The following is a 16,844-nucleotide window of genomic DNA, read 5'->3' as shown; positions in this document are numbered from 1 at the left end:
GATGCAAACTCCTTACTTTAAAATGTCAAGCAAACAAATGTTGCCCTTCTATAATTCTGCAATGTCTACATTCCTCTTTGTTGGGTATGGGGCAGCTGGTGGTGTAGTTAGAGCTGTCACCTAGCGGTTAAAAGACCTGGGTTTGAACTCAATCTCCTGGTGTAGTACTCTTGATAAAGGTGCGTATGCTGTATTTCTCATTTTTACACTAAAAATGGCCTACCTGTATGAATGGCTAAGAGGCTTATTACACTAAGTTGCCTTGGACAAAAATGTTAGATAAATAATATAACATGAAGCAAATGTGTTGTCAGTGTGTAAATGTCCCAGTTGGGTCTCTAGGAACACTGGGCCCTTGGTTTTACAGTCTGCTTGCTGCTTTCCTCAGAGGTGTCATCTGTGTTCCTGTTTGGTGGGCTGAGGCTCAGCAAGCTGTCGACTGAGCGTCTGAAGCTCGCACAATCCGAGGGGCCGCCGTGTGAACAGGGCACCCTGGGAAATGCACAAAGGCGTCCAGAAAACTCTTCCCCCTCACCTTCTTGTCGGCCCACGCTCGTCAGCTTCGCTCAGAAGTGCCATTCTGGCTGGCGTCTTGTGGGGCGTGTGACTGAAACGAGTTCAGTGCCTGTCAAGGAGTATGCTCTTTTTTTTTCCCGCCGGAAATTTTGTTTCTGTCGTTCATGCTGGACTGGTAAAATGGCACACGCACAGGACCGATCCCCCGAGTCACTGTGCTTTTGGACTGGGGAAAAGAGAACCACAGTAGAAGCTGAAACGAACAGCCAGGGGATGGGAGGGGAGGGCAGCGGGGACTGAAAACCATAATCCATTTTCGAGGTTTTGTAACAAGGTCGAAATGCACCCAAAAAATCTTTTTCCAGTTCCTATGGAAACATACACAGGTTAAAGGCACTAAAACCATATTTCATATCTTACATGTGTTTTCAGAGTTATATCAACCATAAAGAAACAAAGTAAAAGTGTATATTTTCTCTGGTGCCCGTAAAACGGATTAGTGCTTTCTGAGAACGGAGCGGCTGCCACTGATTTTACATCAAGGGGACTCCTGTGCGCGTTGCTCCCTTGCCACAGTCGCTGAAATATGTTTTTAACGTGGTCATTTTTACAGGATAGTGACAACAATGCAGCCTTGATACTGTGTTTAACACCCTTTTTTCAGCTTCGCACATGAATGGCGCAGATGGCGTTGTGCAGCCTAATTGGAAAAGAGTGTTCCCACATCTGCTAGTCTGCGGCGAGACCCTGTTTGCGCGCTCCTTCACGTGTTTGGGGTAGTAGGGGGTCCGGGCTTGACCCTCAGGGGTGCTGCCGGAAATAATGGCCCGTGTGAGACCTGTGGACCCCTGTCCTCAGCAGCGCCATCCACGCGCTTAGGTATGTCGGTGACGGCCCTTATCCAGACCCTAGGAGACGTTCACAAAGGGGCCCAGTGTTGAGAGGCAGGCCACATGGCTATCTCCCAGGTTGCACCCCCCTCCTGTTGCTTTTTGAAACGGGATCTCCAATGCTGGGCCGGGGCTCACTGTGGGTGTGGACAGATGGGATGCCGTCCACCTTCTCCCTGCGACCTGTTTCATATCCTGTGTCCAAGAAGCAAACCAGTTCAGAAGGTGCTTTTTGTACAGCTGGAGCTGGGCACCTAAGCCCAGGTAGAACCAGCATGTAGGTGCTCTGCCTCGCCGCCCTGAATGAACCTAACCCGCTTGAAATTATACTGCGATCGTTTTATTGAACTATGTCCTCCGTCTGTATTTCATCTATGATTCTGCCGTAAGAGTGCAACCACAGCTTGTTTCAGCGGAGCCGCCTCGAATCGTCTCGCCGCTCAATAGCACTATGCACCCCCCCCACCTCTGCTTTGTGCATGGCAACTCACATTCTGGCACCTTTCCCAGAACCATGCATCTTAACCGTGGTGACATCACTCGGGCCGCACACCCACTCCTGCTCAACACCCGCCTGTCTGCTAATAGACCGTTAAAGATCCATTCGGGGAACTAAAACACAATTTGTTCTCTGGGTAATTGCTGTTGGCTATTGATTGTGCTTATTTGTTCCCCATTTTTTTTTTCTCCTGTGCCTTAAACCGATAAGAATGGGAGGAGATGGACACCCAGGTCCTCTGCGTTCCCATTAGGGCTGACGAAATGGGAGAGTTTACACGGAGAGGCGTACGTGGTTGTGTTCGAGGATGACCAAAGATCTGGTTTTGGGGAATGCCAAAATGGGATTGTACTAAATAAGTGATCTGAAGAGGCTCGTGGATGCTATCTCTGATTTAACTTCTGCTCTGTCCCCACAAATCCTCACTGCTATATTTTACCCATAATGTTAGCTCAGTAGTGCCTCCACTGGCTGGGGTAGGGAGTACAGCTAAAAGGAGAGGAAGGGAGCTACCCTTTAGGAACATCCTGTCTGAGATGCGGTTGAGTTGGCCAGGTCACTAGCCAAATCGTGGTCTGTATTTACTCCTGTCTGAGGAAAGGAAAAAAAAGCAGGTCACCCGGGTGATTGTTCCTCACAGATTCATCGCCCCCATCATGAGTCATCAGTAATTTTCCCTCCCTCTGGAGGCTGCACATTGTGGCCTGTGGGCCTGCGCACGGTTGAGCTCGGTATTCGCCTGTTAAGGACTTAAGTTTTCTCAGCAGGGACTATTGCTCTGTTGGTGTGCTGTTGCTGCACACCCTGGAGTAAAAGATAAAGGGGATGTGCAGATGATGTCCTTCGAATACCATCATTTTTTGCCTTTCTCTTGGCCCCCTTGTGTCATATTCTCTATTGAATACACAGGAGGTTCTCCCTTGCCTGGCTTCCTGTTTCCGAAACACTTCAAAAATGCCCCCACAGATGTGCTTTCTGCAACTGAGCCACCCATATAATCAGCCCACATGTAGCCCTCCTTCCCATCAGATAACATTTAAGTAGGTTTCTGGTGCAGGAGAGGCTGGAGGTGGCTTTAAAACCGCTTGTCATCATCTTGTTCCAGAGTCCTTGGATCACAAGTGAGGAACGTAAGGGCTGATGGCAGTATTCATTTTCAGACGAAATACAAATTTTTGTTTCCAGACATCAAAGGTGCCGGAGAATCAAAATGAATAATATTTTTAATAAGGTCGTACGTGCATGCGGTCGCTATTATATATAACACAAGTTTTTGTTCCAGGAAATAATTCTTTCAGTCAACAGTCCAGCATCATCCAAAAACATAATGATAAATAAAGAAGGTTCAGCTCTTTTTCTTCTGAGAGAAAATAATCCACAATTTCTCATGTTTTTAATGACAGTCTGCCATAACCTCTCTAGTTTGTCTAGTCGCAAAGACCCAAATGCACTCTATTCTTCCTCTTTCTATGAGCGAACGCATGGAGAAAGCACTTGATCTTCAAAGGCCCTGTTTTGTATAATCCTCACAGAGCATAAAAAAAACCCAGAGTGTGGAATGCTGGGAGTTGGTCAGAATGAAAAAAGGGGGAAAAAAAGGGGAGAGGAGAAACATGAGGTTAACAAGCCTCCCATTCTGTGCGCCATGGAGGTGGTGATCGTCGCCACTTGTCTGGTGTGATGCGACTGCCCCGGAGAAGACTTGTTCTCATCGTCGCCTGCCATTGTGCCACAGCTGCTCGGAAGGGTCTTTGATTCTCATGGAGCAGGATCTTATTAGCCGAACACTTTCTTAAATAAGTGCTCATTTACAATGCTTAATGAGGGTGGAATCGGGACAAGTTAATAAGGCAGTCAGCCCTGAAATGGTAGGGCTTGGGTGCTGGGGTGGCGGGGGTGTTTGAGAAAATCGAGGGACTGAGGGCAGCGACAATACCCCACAAAGTTATAGTGAAAAGGACCGTACTAGACCGTCCCAGAAAGCACCCCCATAAGCACACACAACTCGGGTATGAACACGTCATGGAGAGCTCAACGTGCATTCACTCTTTGCTGTTTTTCCCTCCTGCTGGATAAGAGAACCGTTTGCGCCTCATTGTCTTCGCCTCACATTTTTTTCTCTCCTCTTTAACCAAGGCAGGGCTTAGAGCTCAGAAGCAGGCCCCCGCTGCCTCCTCAGTGGGGTCTGATTTGAAGGAAAGCCCACCGAGATAAGGGTTTTAGCCCATCGTGCCACCCAGTCGCTAATTACAGGGCATGTAGAAAGGGAAAGCTAAGCCCCTGGCATTTGCAGCTCACTATAATTGCTGCTGGCATCGCTTGCCTGGCCAAATGCTGGGTACGTTACTATAGTGTGGAGAAAGAACAAAAAACCCCAGTAGAAGTGTAAGGAGGAGAGAAAGAGAGAGAGAGAGACAGAGAGCAAAAGAATAAAAAAAAAAAAAAAAAAACTGTGATTACTGCACATGAAATGACAAATTGTGCAGCTTGTACACCTCCCTCCCCAAAAGGCCGATTTCAACAGTGTCCTGAAAGCCGGCACATTCCCATGGGGTAAGATTACAATCAAAAGCAATATCTCAGTTAGAGGAGACAGGCCCTCCCCTGACTCCCATCCACCCCCTTCTCCCCTACGTATACATGTGTAGATATAAACACATTGAAGTATAATGTATAGGGCCTTTTTGTTTCACTGCCTCTTAGCGGGGCAGCCCGACTTTATGAAATCCACCTGTAAGCATGCAGAAGGCACATTTCACTTATTAAATTAATGCTTCCTCCGAGTCGTCGGCAAAACCCACACTGAATTATACGCGGTGAAGCATGTATTCAAACGGGCCATGTTATTTCAGGATCTCTGCTCTGCTCCAAACTATCCGTCAATACATTTCTTCTGTCTCTTTGCCTGCGGTGGGGTGCCGAGCAGAATGCATACTTTTACCTGCAGCCTGGCTGATCCATGGCAGCGATTACGTTTTTTGGAGCATGCCACTAACAGTGGTCTTATTATTCCCTCCAGCCACATCCAACGGGACTCTAGAAGGGCTGGAGAATCGCGAAGGGGGGGTTTGCAGCACCCGCTCCATGAAGATCATCATGAAAGTCGGACAAGGTAAGCCACCCTTCCCTCTCGGCAATTGCTGAGATGTAATGGTCAGTATAGCTGTTGACAGCCATATTTAGTTAGGGCTGCATGTTCGATATAACGGTTATTTGCAAATGGGGTGCGACCTGCTGTGCGGTTCATTTAGTGGGTGTTATGCGGGACGTTGAAATGAATTGCTGTTTCATTAGTGTATGTGAATAAGTGGTCCGCAGCACCTCCATAAGCACCACGCAAATTGCGCAAGGGTAGGTTTGGACAACTACTGGAAACGCACTGATATATCTCCAGTTTGTTTTGAAAACAACATGACACGTATACTCTTGGAGACCTAGAAGTCTCGATTTTTATGTGCGTGTTTTTTTACTGAGTTTTTTATTTGATATTAAAAGATCTGTAAAAAACCATGCAGTGGTGTCCCACAGCTGCAGGCCAACGCTCTATCTATCCAGGAGGACATATTAGTTGCTTGAAAGGTTTGAAACGTGGAAAAGAGTGCTCCAGCTGTGGGTCTAGTAAATTTGCAGGCAAAGTTTAACAGTAAGTGCAGATTTTTTTGAGGAGTTTTGTAGCGACGGCCAGCAGAGCCCCATGTGACAAGTCATCTATTGCTCCAGGGCACAGCAGGACTGTTTCTCTTATGTTTTGAGTCTGCAGACTGGTAATAAATTTGCTTCCACAACTATAATGTTTCTGCAAACACTAAAATAAGGGTTTTGTGTTTATTTTGTCTCATTTATGTAATTACCCAAAAATTCTTTCTTTACCTGGAGTCAACGCTGTTGTTTCACAATAGTGAAAGACCACACTTTTTGGCACACTGCGAGATATGGAGATATATTCCAGAGCGATGCATGGTATGATGATTTTTATGAACACTGCTATGCTTTCATAAATACAAAGTCGGTATATCAGAACTCAGCAAGGAGTCTGTCAAGACCTGGCAATAAGTGTTCAGCCCGGCGTTTGATGGAAACTTCTTATATTGCAGCTTCGCTATGATTTGTGTAGTGAATCCATCTGCAGCACCTTACATTCCACCAACCCTAGTAATTATGCAAAATTGGAAACAAGGAAAGGTCACAGTGGTTTGCATAGTGCGCATAGATAGAGTGGGGAGGGAGTACTGGCAAAAATGTGTCACTTGTCGGTGAGCGTGAAAACGTGTCTCTACTCTGCGTGTGGGCCCGTGGAAAAGGACACACTCGTTGGTAGGTACTGTCACTCAGTGTCCTTCGTCTGCCCTTTGCACAGTAGTCGATCCCCGAAGGCCAAGCTTGGAAAAAAATTAGTGTTTCAGGGTCAGCGCGAGGTCCCTCCTTCCGCCCTTGCTTGCCATGTCTTTATGGATAACTGGACAAATGGACAATAAACGAAAAAAGCACAGTGGGCTGGTGGATTATATTTTTCCCCATCTCACTTTAGACAGTCACCTTTATTTTTCTTTTATTACTTTTTAATAACCACTTGTATAATTTAAGGTCCACAGCCTATCTGGGAAGCATAAGGTACAAGTCAGGCTACACCCTGGATGAGATGCCAGTCCCTCAACAGGGCATTCCCTCACACATACACACAAAGGGAAAGGTAGAAGTCACCGATTCATTTAGAACATGGGTTTTGGACTGTGGGAGGAAACCCGCATGAACGCAAGGAGAATATGCAAACTTCAAGTCAAGTCAAGTGGGTTTTTATTGTCATTCCTCTATATAGCTTGTATACAATGGAACGAAATGTCGCTTCTCTGGAACCATGGTGCAACACAGAAAAGTGTGAGATGTGTGGAGTACAATAAATATACACTAGATACACAGGACGTGGGATGTAAACTGTAAACCGTTTTTTAGTGTAGCAGCAATAAGTATTAAGTAGCAGAAGAGCTGGATTTGAACCCATGTCCAAAACCACAGGCGAGGAGCTGTGAAACGTAAGTACTACCTGCTGCACCAGCGCCGCCACAGCTATTATCATAGTCAGAAATATTTTGGCTCTGAAGCCTCAGATATAATAGTTGCAATGGTCTTGTAGGAGATAAACGGTAAGTGTATTTTGTAATATTTGCACATTTGCTGAACTATTCATCTTTGTCCAAAGTGGCAAAAAATTGTTCCTCTCAGCAATATTCAACCCATGCTGGGGGAAAAAAGCTAAGTGTGAATTATGAGAAAATTACATATCACTTCAGCCACAGCCATTCTTGCAACTGTTGATGTGCGTCTTAGTATGGCAGTATTGATGGCTCAGTCGCTGGGCTTAAAGCATATCCTGCTGTATGTTTGCTTTTGAGGAGGGCAACAGAGAAAGAATATAAAATGGGTCAATTCACTGAGAGTCTGACGTTTGTCCCCTGAAGATATATGTAAAAAAATATTTTCAACAGTCAATCTTGGTTTTGGGCAGCTGATAAGCAGAACTCAGATCTTAAAAACTCTCATTGATCTGGACGGATGTATTTCTTTCAAAAGTTATGGAATGTACTTTTGCTTACTTTGAGTTGTACGTCACTTTGGGAAGGAGCATCTGCCACATACATAAATGTAAATATAAATTTACATAAAAGCTAAGCAGTCCAGGTGCCATATGAAGGCAACAGATACATGAGAGCAAGACCGCAGGAAAACGTGCAGTCAAAGTTTCAAAAGCTCATGCGCATTAGAAAATTTATACACTGTGATCCAGTGGATATGAAGCTGTTAATTATTAGCAGCAGGTGGCGTAGTATTTTGAGTCGTCACCTTGCAGTCTGAAGATCCCCCCTCCTGCTGTAGTACCCTTGATCAAGGTACTTTCTCTAAATTCCTCAAGTAAAGATTACCCAGCTGTATAAATGGGTAAATCACTGTGAAAGTTGCCGGTCTAACATTTTAAATCCCCTTCAGTAGTTTTGTAAACTCTGCTGTAATTTGTGAACTTGTTTTTGATTGTTCTGGTTGTATGTCGCATGACAAATAACCAACACATTTGCATTTTTTTTAAATGGATGATGCCATCTACATGCTGTTCAAGACTTCTTTAGAGCATTGTGAAAATCTGGATCAAATCAGATGGTACATCCTAGCTTGAAATGAATTTGTGAAGAAGAATGCTCGTGCTGTATTATTGATTAAAACGTTGATGCAGTAGCATGTCCGTAGAGATGTATAGGTTCCTAAGTGTTTTATCATGAAATAATAGCAGTTTCTAGGACAAAGGTAGGGATCCAGGGCTGTTACAGATGACAAAAATGCCTGAACTGCCAAAAACTGTGATATAGCCAACATTGGCCTGCTATTCTTAATTATTCTTAATGATGATTAATTGCTGTTTAATTGACACCTTACAATGATGGGTTTGCACACCAAGCTTCTTACTTAAAGATACAGTAAATTTTATGACTTGCAGATTATCATCTAATAGTGAGTTGCTTACAAAGTACAACAGGAGTTTTCATGTTTTATTGGCATCTTGACAGTTTTGCAGTTCTCGAAAACAATCATCTCCGGATGGCCTTCAGTCTTTTTCAAATAGTTTGGCGTGCTGTTTTTTATTTAAAAATTTTTTTACTACATGATTTTATGTTTTGCAGTAGTGTATCATATCATCACACTGAGCAAATAATTTACTGTTTGTCTTTGATTTCCTTCTTTTTTGTGGATGGAACTGGGCAGCATAAATACCGCAGCAAAACAAGAATGTTATTTATTCACACTTTATATTTATTCTGGGGAAAAAAGCAGAGGGTCATCAATTGATTACAGTTTTAACTGCTTTAGCGTTTGCTGCGGATACATACTTACACACTGAACTAGTTTCTGTTTTTATTTTTTAAGTGTACATGTTATTGGATCTGTCATCAAAAGCTGTGGCCTCGGAGTGATATAAAATGGAGCCTTGGCACGGTTAACTAGCGTTGAGTTTCCTGCAGGCACCTACAGGGCGGGACACTTCCTGCCTGTAAACATCCAGACGGCTTTTTTTAGTAAGTTAGTTATTCACTGTGCCGAGTAACAGCTATGAAGAGCACATAATAAAAATCAACAACAAGTTATAAATTAAACAACACAGAATGCACACACTTGTTGTTTGTGGTGCTGTGGGGGTGATGTATGAAATGAAGCACGTTTTGGCCTCGAGGGAGGGGGCAGCTTTGTCGGAAAGCAACTCTTGGGTCCCAGGATAAATCTCAGTTTCGGTTTTTACGATAGCTGTTTTTTTTTTCTTTTTGCACATATTGTTTTCTCAAAACTCAGTAGAGGAACTGTGTTACCGCGACCCTTTTCTTCATAGTGTTAAAAATCAGGTTTCTTTCATTTTAACACAATTGTTGGGTTTAAAGAACTCATTTTTAATTTTTGTTAATTTAAAAAAAAATATTTTTGGATGAGTATCTAAGTGTTTGTGTGACATGTTTTAGCACAACAGCAGTCCTGATAGGAAAGTATGGGGTGAAGCTGGAATGGGACCATATTTGCACATTTTCACACATCCAAACTGCGGACTCCCGGGCAGATCAGTCTCGCTCATTGTGAAACGTGATATTTTTTTCTGTGGAAACGGCGGAACTGACACACGGGTACCCTGCTCACCCTGTGGACAGTTTCCTTCGCCACACTCCAGCTCTGAGGAAGACATTTGCAATTCAAAACTGGCCGCAACTCAGAGGTGCATTTCTTCAACTTTTGAGCTCAGTGTTTACAACAGGCCACTTTTAATCCTACCCTTCTGAATCTATTACGAAAAGGTAAGATTAATTCTAAAATAGCTTTCTGTGGCCCTTTAACCCTAAGTATCAGGGTAATATCAATAATATCAGTCAGAAACGTCTTATTTTTGACAAAAAAAAATCAGGAAACATAATAATAATAATAATAATAATAATAATAATAATAATATATTTGGCTTATTGAAAAAATATAAGCTGGAACATTATTTCTTCATGAATGATTGTTATCGTCAAGTGTTGAAAGTACTTTCCTGGAGAGAGACTAAAGGAAAAAAGGCTTTTTATAGTTATTCACTGTAAGTGCATTAAGAAAATTTTAATAAAATATTAAAGTAAACCTTATGAAAACAATTTATAAATAAATTTCAGGTGCTTATTTTTGTTTTTGGAAAAAATATCACAAATAAAAGCATTTTCTCTGTAAATGATTTCTACACTCAGATATGTGTATATTAACAGCCCGAGTATCTAAATGGAAACATCTGGACTCTATAACATTTTGTGCCTCCAGCAGACTGCTTTTTGAGTTCTGGCAATCATTGTAACAGAGGTTCCTGAAACTGAAAATTAATCTACGATACAGCCAAATTCACCGTAGCATATCATAATTTTATTAAAAAAGCTGAATGGAAAATTATTTTTGGTGCTGTTAAATGCCATAATTGCTGTTGAAACAGATATGGAAGTACATATTTGAAGAAATATACAAGCTTTCTATTATATATTTTATTTAAAAAAAAAAACTTATTCCTATCAGGTTTTAAGGCTTTTCCGGAGATGTAAAAGGGAAACAAAGTATCTACAGTAATTGCTTGTCGGTGTAATTATTCCTCACATTCTCATTTATTAATGTCTTTTATGCAGATAATAAATTTGCCATGAGCTTGTATTGAGCATTCAAGAAATGAAGCATAGCAATACTAATATTTAACAATTTGCAGTTATAATGATAAATTGCACTGTTTGATAAAGGGATTCTGCTCATATTTTCAGTTTATGTTTACCAGTGCTGTTGCTTTAATTATATCTACTGAAGTGAAAAATATCTACTTTTTTAGACTGTAAATGGCTGTCTTGTTAATGGATGGTCAAATAGAACATTTCACTGTGCTGTACTGGAAGAAAAGTTCCGTATAGAATGTGAAAGAGTTCATACAGACACCGAACATGCTGGCACTAATAACCATCGCTGTCCTCATTGCAGACCCCAACACGGTCATCCCGGGCCCAGTAATTACAGACAAGCCCAGCAAAGAGCAGGAGAATGCGGCCAAGTTCTCCACCACAAGTCCCACCAGGAAGAAGGACAGGGACTCGGCGTCTGAGCAAGACCACAAAGGTGAGTTGGGCTCGGTTTTCAGGGTCACTCTGTCTGTCTGTCTGTCTGTCCGTCCATGTCTCGCAGACTCTCTGTGTATATAAAGGTTTAATACTATGCCAAATGCATTGGTGTACAGAAGCAAATCATGCGGACAATGCAAAGAATAAGCAACAATGAGCATAATACATGGTCAATCATGCTCATACTGAAACATTAAATGTAGCTGCATTAACTTAATCTGTTCTGTACTAAAGAAAAGCAACATTTTGTTGAAGAACTCAGTATCTCTGGAACAGCTTCCTTTATCTGATTTGGAACAGTTGCAGAGTGCTTCGGAGGCAAGTTTTCATCTAGGTTTCATCATCCAGATCCATCAATCACATCAGTGTAATTTCAGAATTCTTTGATTTGATTGTGATATGCACACGAAGTACATAATCATGTAAAATTTTTTTTTGGCTTCATTTTTCTCTTTTTTCTTTTAAAAACTTCATATCGTTTCCTGGGTACAAGTAGTTGTAATGCTCCCATTTTTGTAATTAGGCTGAGTGGTTATCTAGATAGACATGCTACTCAAGTGCAGTAATGAAAAATTAAAACTCATATCTGCGGCGGGAAGATCGAGTCGCGGATTAGATTATCGGCCCCTGTGAAACTAGTTGCCAGGACTAAGGGCTAACAATAAGAGGGGTATTTCTGCCGCCCATGTCCCAGACATTTTTTTTCATGTATATTTTGCTCAAGTGTCAGTTGCTAGAGCAGAGCAGGACTTTTTTGTCTGGCTAAGCAGAAAAATTTTGAATTTTATGAAGGTTTAGAGAGTAATTTTTCCCTCTGAGCTCTCCCTTTGCTGAGAGACAAAACAAAATCAGATGTGTAAAGAAGTGCCTTCCCTTCCCCCTTGGGCTTCTGCCAAGACTCTCTGAGCACAGTTTTCTTTCAATTCAAGGCCTTGGCAGTCATTTTTTCTTGACGCTCAATGTGTTTTGACCATCGATTCATGTCCTGTCGCTTTAAGAGGAATCAGGCACGGCTGCAGCAACCTGTAAGGTAGAACTTGCCCGGGGCACAGAAGAATGTAATAAAAGCATACAGTTCACCATGCCTGTCCGCACAGCTCCGCAGCTGAAAAGCAGCCAAATGCACATGAAGCTGTAGCTGGTCGATAACTATTCAGAGAGCTGGGCAAAGAAACTATTCATTTACATTTACATTAATTCATTGAGTAGACACTTCTTCAAAGCGACGTACGCCTCTAGACAACAGTGCGTTTCACCAACAGAGAGATTTGGATGCAGGCACGTGATTAGAGTACAGTAGAATACAGTCAAGTTATCACATTACATCGTATGAACCAGTGAACATCGCATGAGTAGCTGCATATAGGGTTTTTCAAAAACGATTAAACAGGTTACAGTACACCTTTATCGAGCTTACAGAAGATCGGGGGAGAAGCAAGTCTGGCAGAGGTGTGTTCTGAGACCCTTCTGAAATGTCGAGAGAGATTCAGCAGTTCTGAGTGAAAGAAGGAGGTAATTCCACCATGCTGAGCCAGAATCGAAAACCTTCACGCTTTTCATTTTGGACATTTTGTGCGTGGGATTGTTGCCAGCATGTCCGACATGTTCATTTTAGTCACAGGCATGCGTTTGAACGAGCCTAGAGAAAAGTGATTTTTTTTGTGTGTGTCCATCATGACATGCGGGTTACTGTGAAATGCATATGCGAGGGCCTTTTGTTAGTTTGCCTGTCATGAATATGTGGCAAGATCGGTCCGCTTCCAGGCAGGCTCAATTAGTCATCGGGACGTGCGACAACAAGGAGATATCTCTAATGGAGGAAACGCAGACCCCGGCGCATAGCTAGAGAGTAAGAGCCATGGTTTCTGTGGCCGAGCAAGCAAAACTAGACTCTGTAAATTAAAAACAGGCCCAGGCATCAGTTTGAGCGTGTATCAGATAGCAAAAACAGCATCGCGGGGTGGCGCAGGATGCCGGAATGTGCTGTTCAAACGGTATCACGACGCGGGGAGCGCACAAAGGTGTAATGACGGGTAGAACTTAATGTGCCATGGTTCGATCGTGTCCTGCAGCTCATTAACCTGCAGGTGCTTTGATTCCGGTGTTGGAGAACCAAAAAAAAAAAAAAAAAGATAATGTGGTCACTTTTGTCCCGTCTTCCCTTCATCTGGCTTGTTTTGACAACCAGAAAAAAAAAAAGACCAAAACAGCTAAGCTTCAGTGCTTTCAACACAAATTCAAATTTATACTCTCACATAGCAACAAGATCAATAGTCCACGCTTCTTCATCTGTCTGCAATGAGATGTTAATTTTTTTTTTTTTTTTTTCTGTTCAGTTACTATTGCCATTTTGTCCCTTTAAAAAGTACACAGCTGAATTGTATCTGTGATTAAGTTCCCTTTTGGGATTACTTAGGAATTTTATTCCGGTCATTGACAGTGGGGGCTTTGGCGTTTTTGATTAGGCTGTAAACCATGAGGCAGTAAGCGCTGTCCCTGCGATTACAGTTTAAAGACATATTGAAAGAGACGCCTTGAATGGGCGTGTCCCTTTAATTGGAATGGAAGCAGACAGTCTGCGTGTCTAACAAGCGACTGCTGTTTTCTATTCCCTGACAGCTTCTCTTACATGAACACTCCTTACAGGCATGTTTAACATATGGCTGAGTATATACAGTTTAATCTCTACTAAGGATACATGTCAAGGAAAAATTAGGTATCATCTGACAAACACTCACCACATGCTTGCAAAAGCCACACACGACCTTCCTTGCCGTTAGGAAGTTTCTTGAACTATGTTAATGTGTCCAAGAGCTGTGACTGCTGGTCCAAAGGCTTGTATGGTTTTCTCTCGGTTATGGAAGAAAAGCTTTTTTGCATGTTTGAGAAGATTAATTCTTGGTTGTTTGAAATGCTTTCCTCCCGTGCTGACTGTGCTGCCCCAATCCCGCACACAGATGAATACAACCAGGAGAACAAGTCCAACCCAGCCGAGGGAATCTTCAGCTCCAAACCTGCTCTTTTCGCTGCCATCGGGGCGGGCTGTGTCATCTTCCTCCTCATCATCATCGTCTTGATCATCTTGCTGATCAAGATCCGGAAAAGGGCTCGGAAGCACACGCAGCAGCGTACGGCCGCCCTTTCGCTCAGCACGCTGGCCAGCCCCAAGTGCTCGGGCAACGCCGGCTCGGAGCCCAGCGACATCATCATCCCGTTACGGACTACAGAGAACAACTACTGCCCGCACTATGAGAAGGTGAGCGGGGACTACGGCCACCCGGTCTACATAGTCCAGGAGATGCCCCCGCAGAGCCCTGCCAACATCTACTACAAAGTCTGAGGATGATGAGCAATGGGACACTTTGCTGTTAGAGAACTCTGGCCTACCCTTTACTACCTAGACCTTCTGATATGGACAGATGCGTTTGATGTTTAAGACAGCAACCCGAGAAGAAGGGAGAGATAGGCAAAGAATTTAAAGATGAAAAGGAAGGTCTAGACGGATACAGTAGTCAAGACATTTTTGTTTTACCCTGTAGGCCGGAGACAGGCTGTTTGTGCCTCCGTATCCTATTCTCCTCCTTTTCCTCACTAAAATATATCATCTAAGTTTTTTTTTTTTTTTTTGGCTGTTCTATGTATCCAAAAGGAAGAGATGGGATTCCGGAATGGTTAAGCCTTTGAAACTAAGTAGCCTTCGTTGATGCCCATATGGAGACTAGATGTGTGAAACAGGGTATTTTGAAAGAATAATACCCTGCAATAAATGGGCTGTCTGTAATGGACTTCATAACTGAGGTGAAGCCTTCAGGTTGCTCAGGGAACGGGGCGCAGCACGATGATACCATTTCTTTCGCATCGCAATGTTTACCTTTACTACGTTTCACCTTGTGCTCCTTCTACACGATTGCTTGCTTGTTTAGCATCTTTTTTTGGTTTTATTATCTTTAGTTAATCTATATAATGGTAAATATTTAATTTCTCCATGTCAGCAGTGCTTTTTTGTTTCCCCCAGTAGTGCAGCATCCTTGCTCATAACAAGTCTGGAGATTACCCATGTGTATCGAGAAATGAATGCACTTAACAGACGGTCAGATCGTTTGGTCAGTACATGCTCTGTGTGCTGCTGCGGACAATTCCTGGGCTTTTATAAACATGTCTGTCTAGGGAATTTGTTACCAGGTCTGCAGTGTGCTCACTGCTTCCTCAAGATGAATTAATAAAAGGCAAACTGTTCTTACCAAGTTGCTGGGTGCTGTTAATTAAAACGGAAATGATAAAAGGTCCTGACACCCAAACACCAAAAAAAAATTATTTTCATGAGCTATGTCTTGCTTTTTATCGGAGATTTAATGCTAATGTTCTTTTTGAGGCTGGCTCAAGTTCTTTTTGAGGTGAAAGGATTTCAAGGTATTGGAAAGGAACACATAAAAACGGATGGAAAATATTAGGTGCTATCAGGAAGGAAGATTTGATTTCATTCATAACTTTTAATGTGGTCACATCTGTGCTGTTGGAGGAGAGGGGAGGGTTGACAGGAACGTGTTAATTCGGTAACGCATCGTTTTCCTCTCGCCCCGATTCACTTTGCTCTCGACTGAGGGGTGCGGACAACTGCCAGGGTGTTGGGCTGACTCAGCCGGCTTCGACACGGGGCTCGGTGACCGAATGGTTGGCTCCCGCTGCACAGATCTGGCGCGCTACAGTATGTGCACAGCTGGGAGGAGGTCGCAGGAAATGCGAAACATGTGTTGGGTGCATCATGGGAAAAAAAGAGAAGTGATAATGAAAATAGTTTTATGGCCCTGTTCCAGTTTAAATCTTCAGCTCCTTGGAAAAGGCCTTCCTCGGTACCTTCTCCGATTTCCAAAAGGATTCCGCTGGCAGGAACATGGTTCCCTCCGTTTGAACCTTCTCTCCAGTGGACATTTCAGCCGATACCAGTAGACTTATCAGCTGAACGAGTCTGCATGACTCTCCGGTAAATCTACCGGCAGGCCATTTCCAGCACAGACCTGTGCGTTTACTGCTGTTTAACCCAGACAGCAGACCTTTTTTAACGCTACACCCAGCTGAGATCAGATTAAAATTTTTGTTTGGATTACCTAGCATAGGTCTTTAGCATTCATAATTATAATTCTATCCAAAAAACATATCAGTCATTAACAATTTTTAAATTATTTATTTTATTTTATACCACATTTTAGGATCACAAGGCAGAGCTGCAGATATGGGGTAAATTACAATGATCAAATTGCCATTTGTCTTACACTCTTAAGTATTTTGATAAGCAAAGGTATCTTAAATTACAAAACTAGCTGCACATGTAAGCATGAGTATTTTTTTACTTCAGGTTTGTTTACAAACACATTTTATCATCCTTCATATGGGAATTCTTTTTTAATAAAATATTTATACCTTCTTTTTTTTCTGTTATAGGAAGGATTGCGCTAATGAACTTTTCTTTGTTAACACCTGTTCTGTTTTAGATTATCATTAACAAGACCATCTGGTGATTTAGGGGAAAAATGACCCTTATTTTCTCAGTAGCAGTTCACTGAGCAGCCTTGGAAAATGTCCTCAAATGTACTTCAGCGTCAAACATTTCTGGTGTCTGTTTTCTATTTCTCGGGTTCATGTAATGAGGTGATTCTCACTGGTTAAGATTTTAGTCATTTGTTAAGAAACTGACAGGATTGCCGACGTAGGAACCACAGCGAGCCTCTGAGTCCCGTTAAAAAGACAGCCTGCTTATGTTGAATTATAAAAAGCCAAACCGTACAGTAGCAGTGA

General features: G+C 42.6%; 1 protein-coding gene across 1 annotated transcript in view; it reads left to right on the top strand.

The window, feature by feature from the left end:
- Nucleotides 1–15,291, top strand: part of efnb1 (ephrin-B1) — a 70,872-nt gene extending 55,581 nt beyond the window's left edge. The window contains exons 3-5 of the mRNA XM_018746622.2: nt 4,925–5,017; nt 10,915–11,049; nt 14,009–15,291. Coding sequence (XP_018602138.1) covers nt 4,925–5,017; nt 10,915–11,049; nt 14,009–14,391 — 611 coding nt within the window. The 3' untranslated portion in view covers nt 14,392–15,291. The remainder of the gene's footprint in view (nt 1–4,924; nt 5,018–10,914; nt 11,050–14,008) is intronic.
- The last annotated feature ends 1,553 nt before the right edge of the window (nt 15,292–16,844 follow it).

Source organism: Scleropages formosus, chromosome 14 (genome assembly GCF_900964775.1).
Source record: "Scleropages formosus chromosome 14, fSclFor1.1, whole genome shotgun sequence".
NCBI classification, from domain to species: domain Eukaryota; kingdom Metazoa; phylum Chordata; class Actinopteri; order Osteoglossiformes; family Osteoglossidae; genus Scleropages; species Scleropages formosus.
This window is presented reverse-complemented; position numbering and strand designations above follow the sequence as displayed.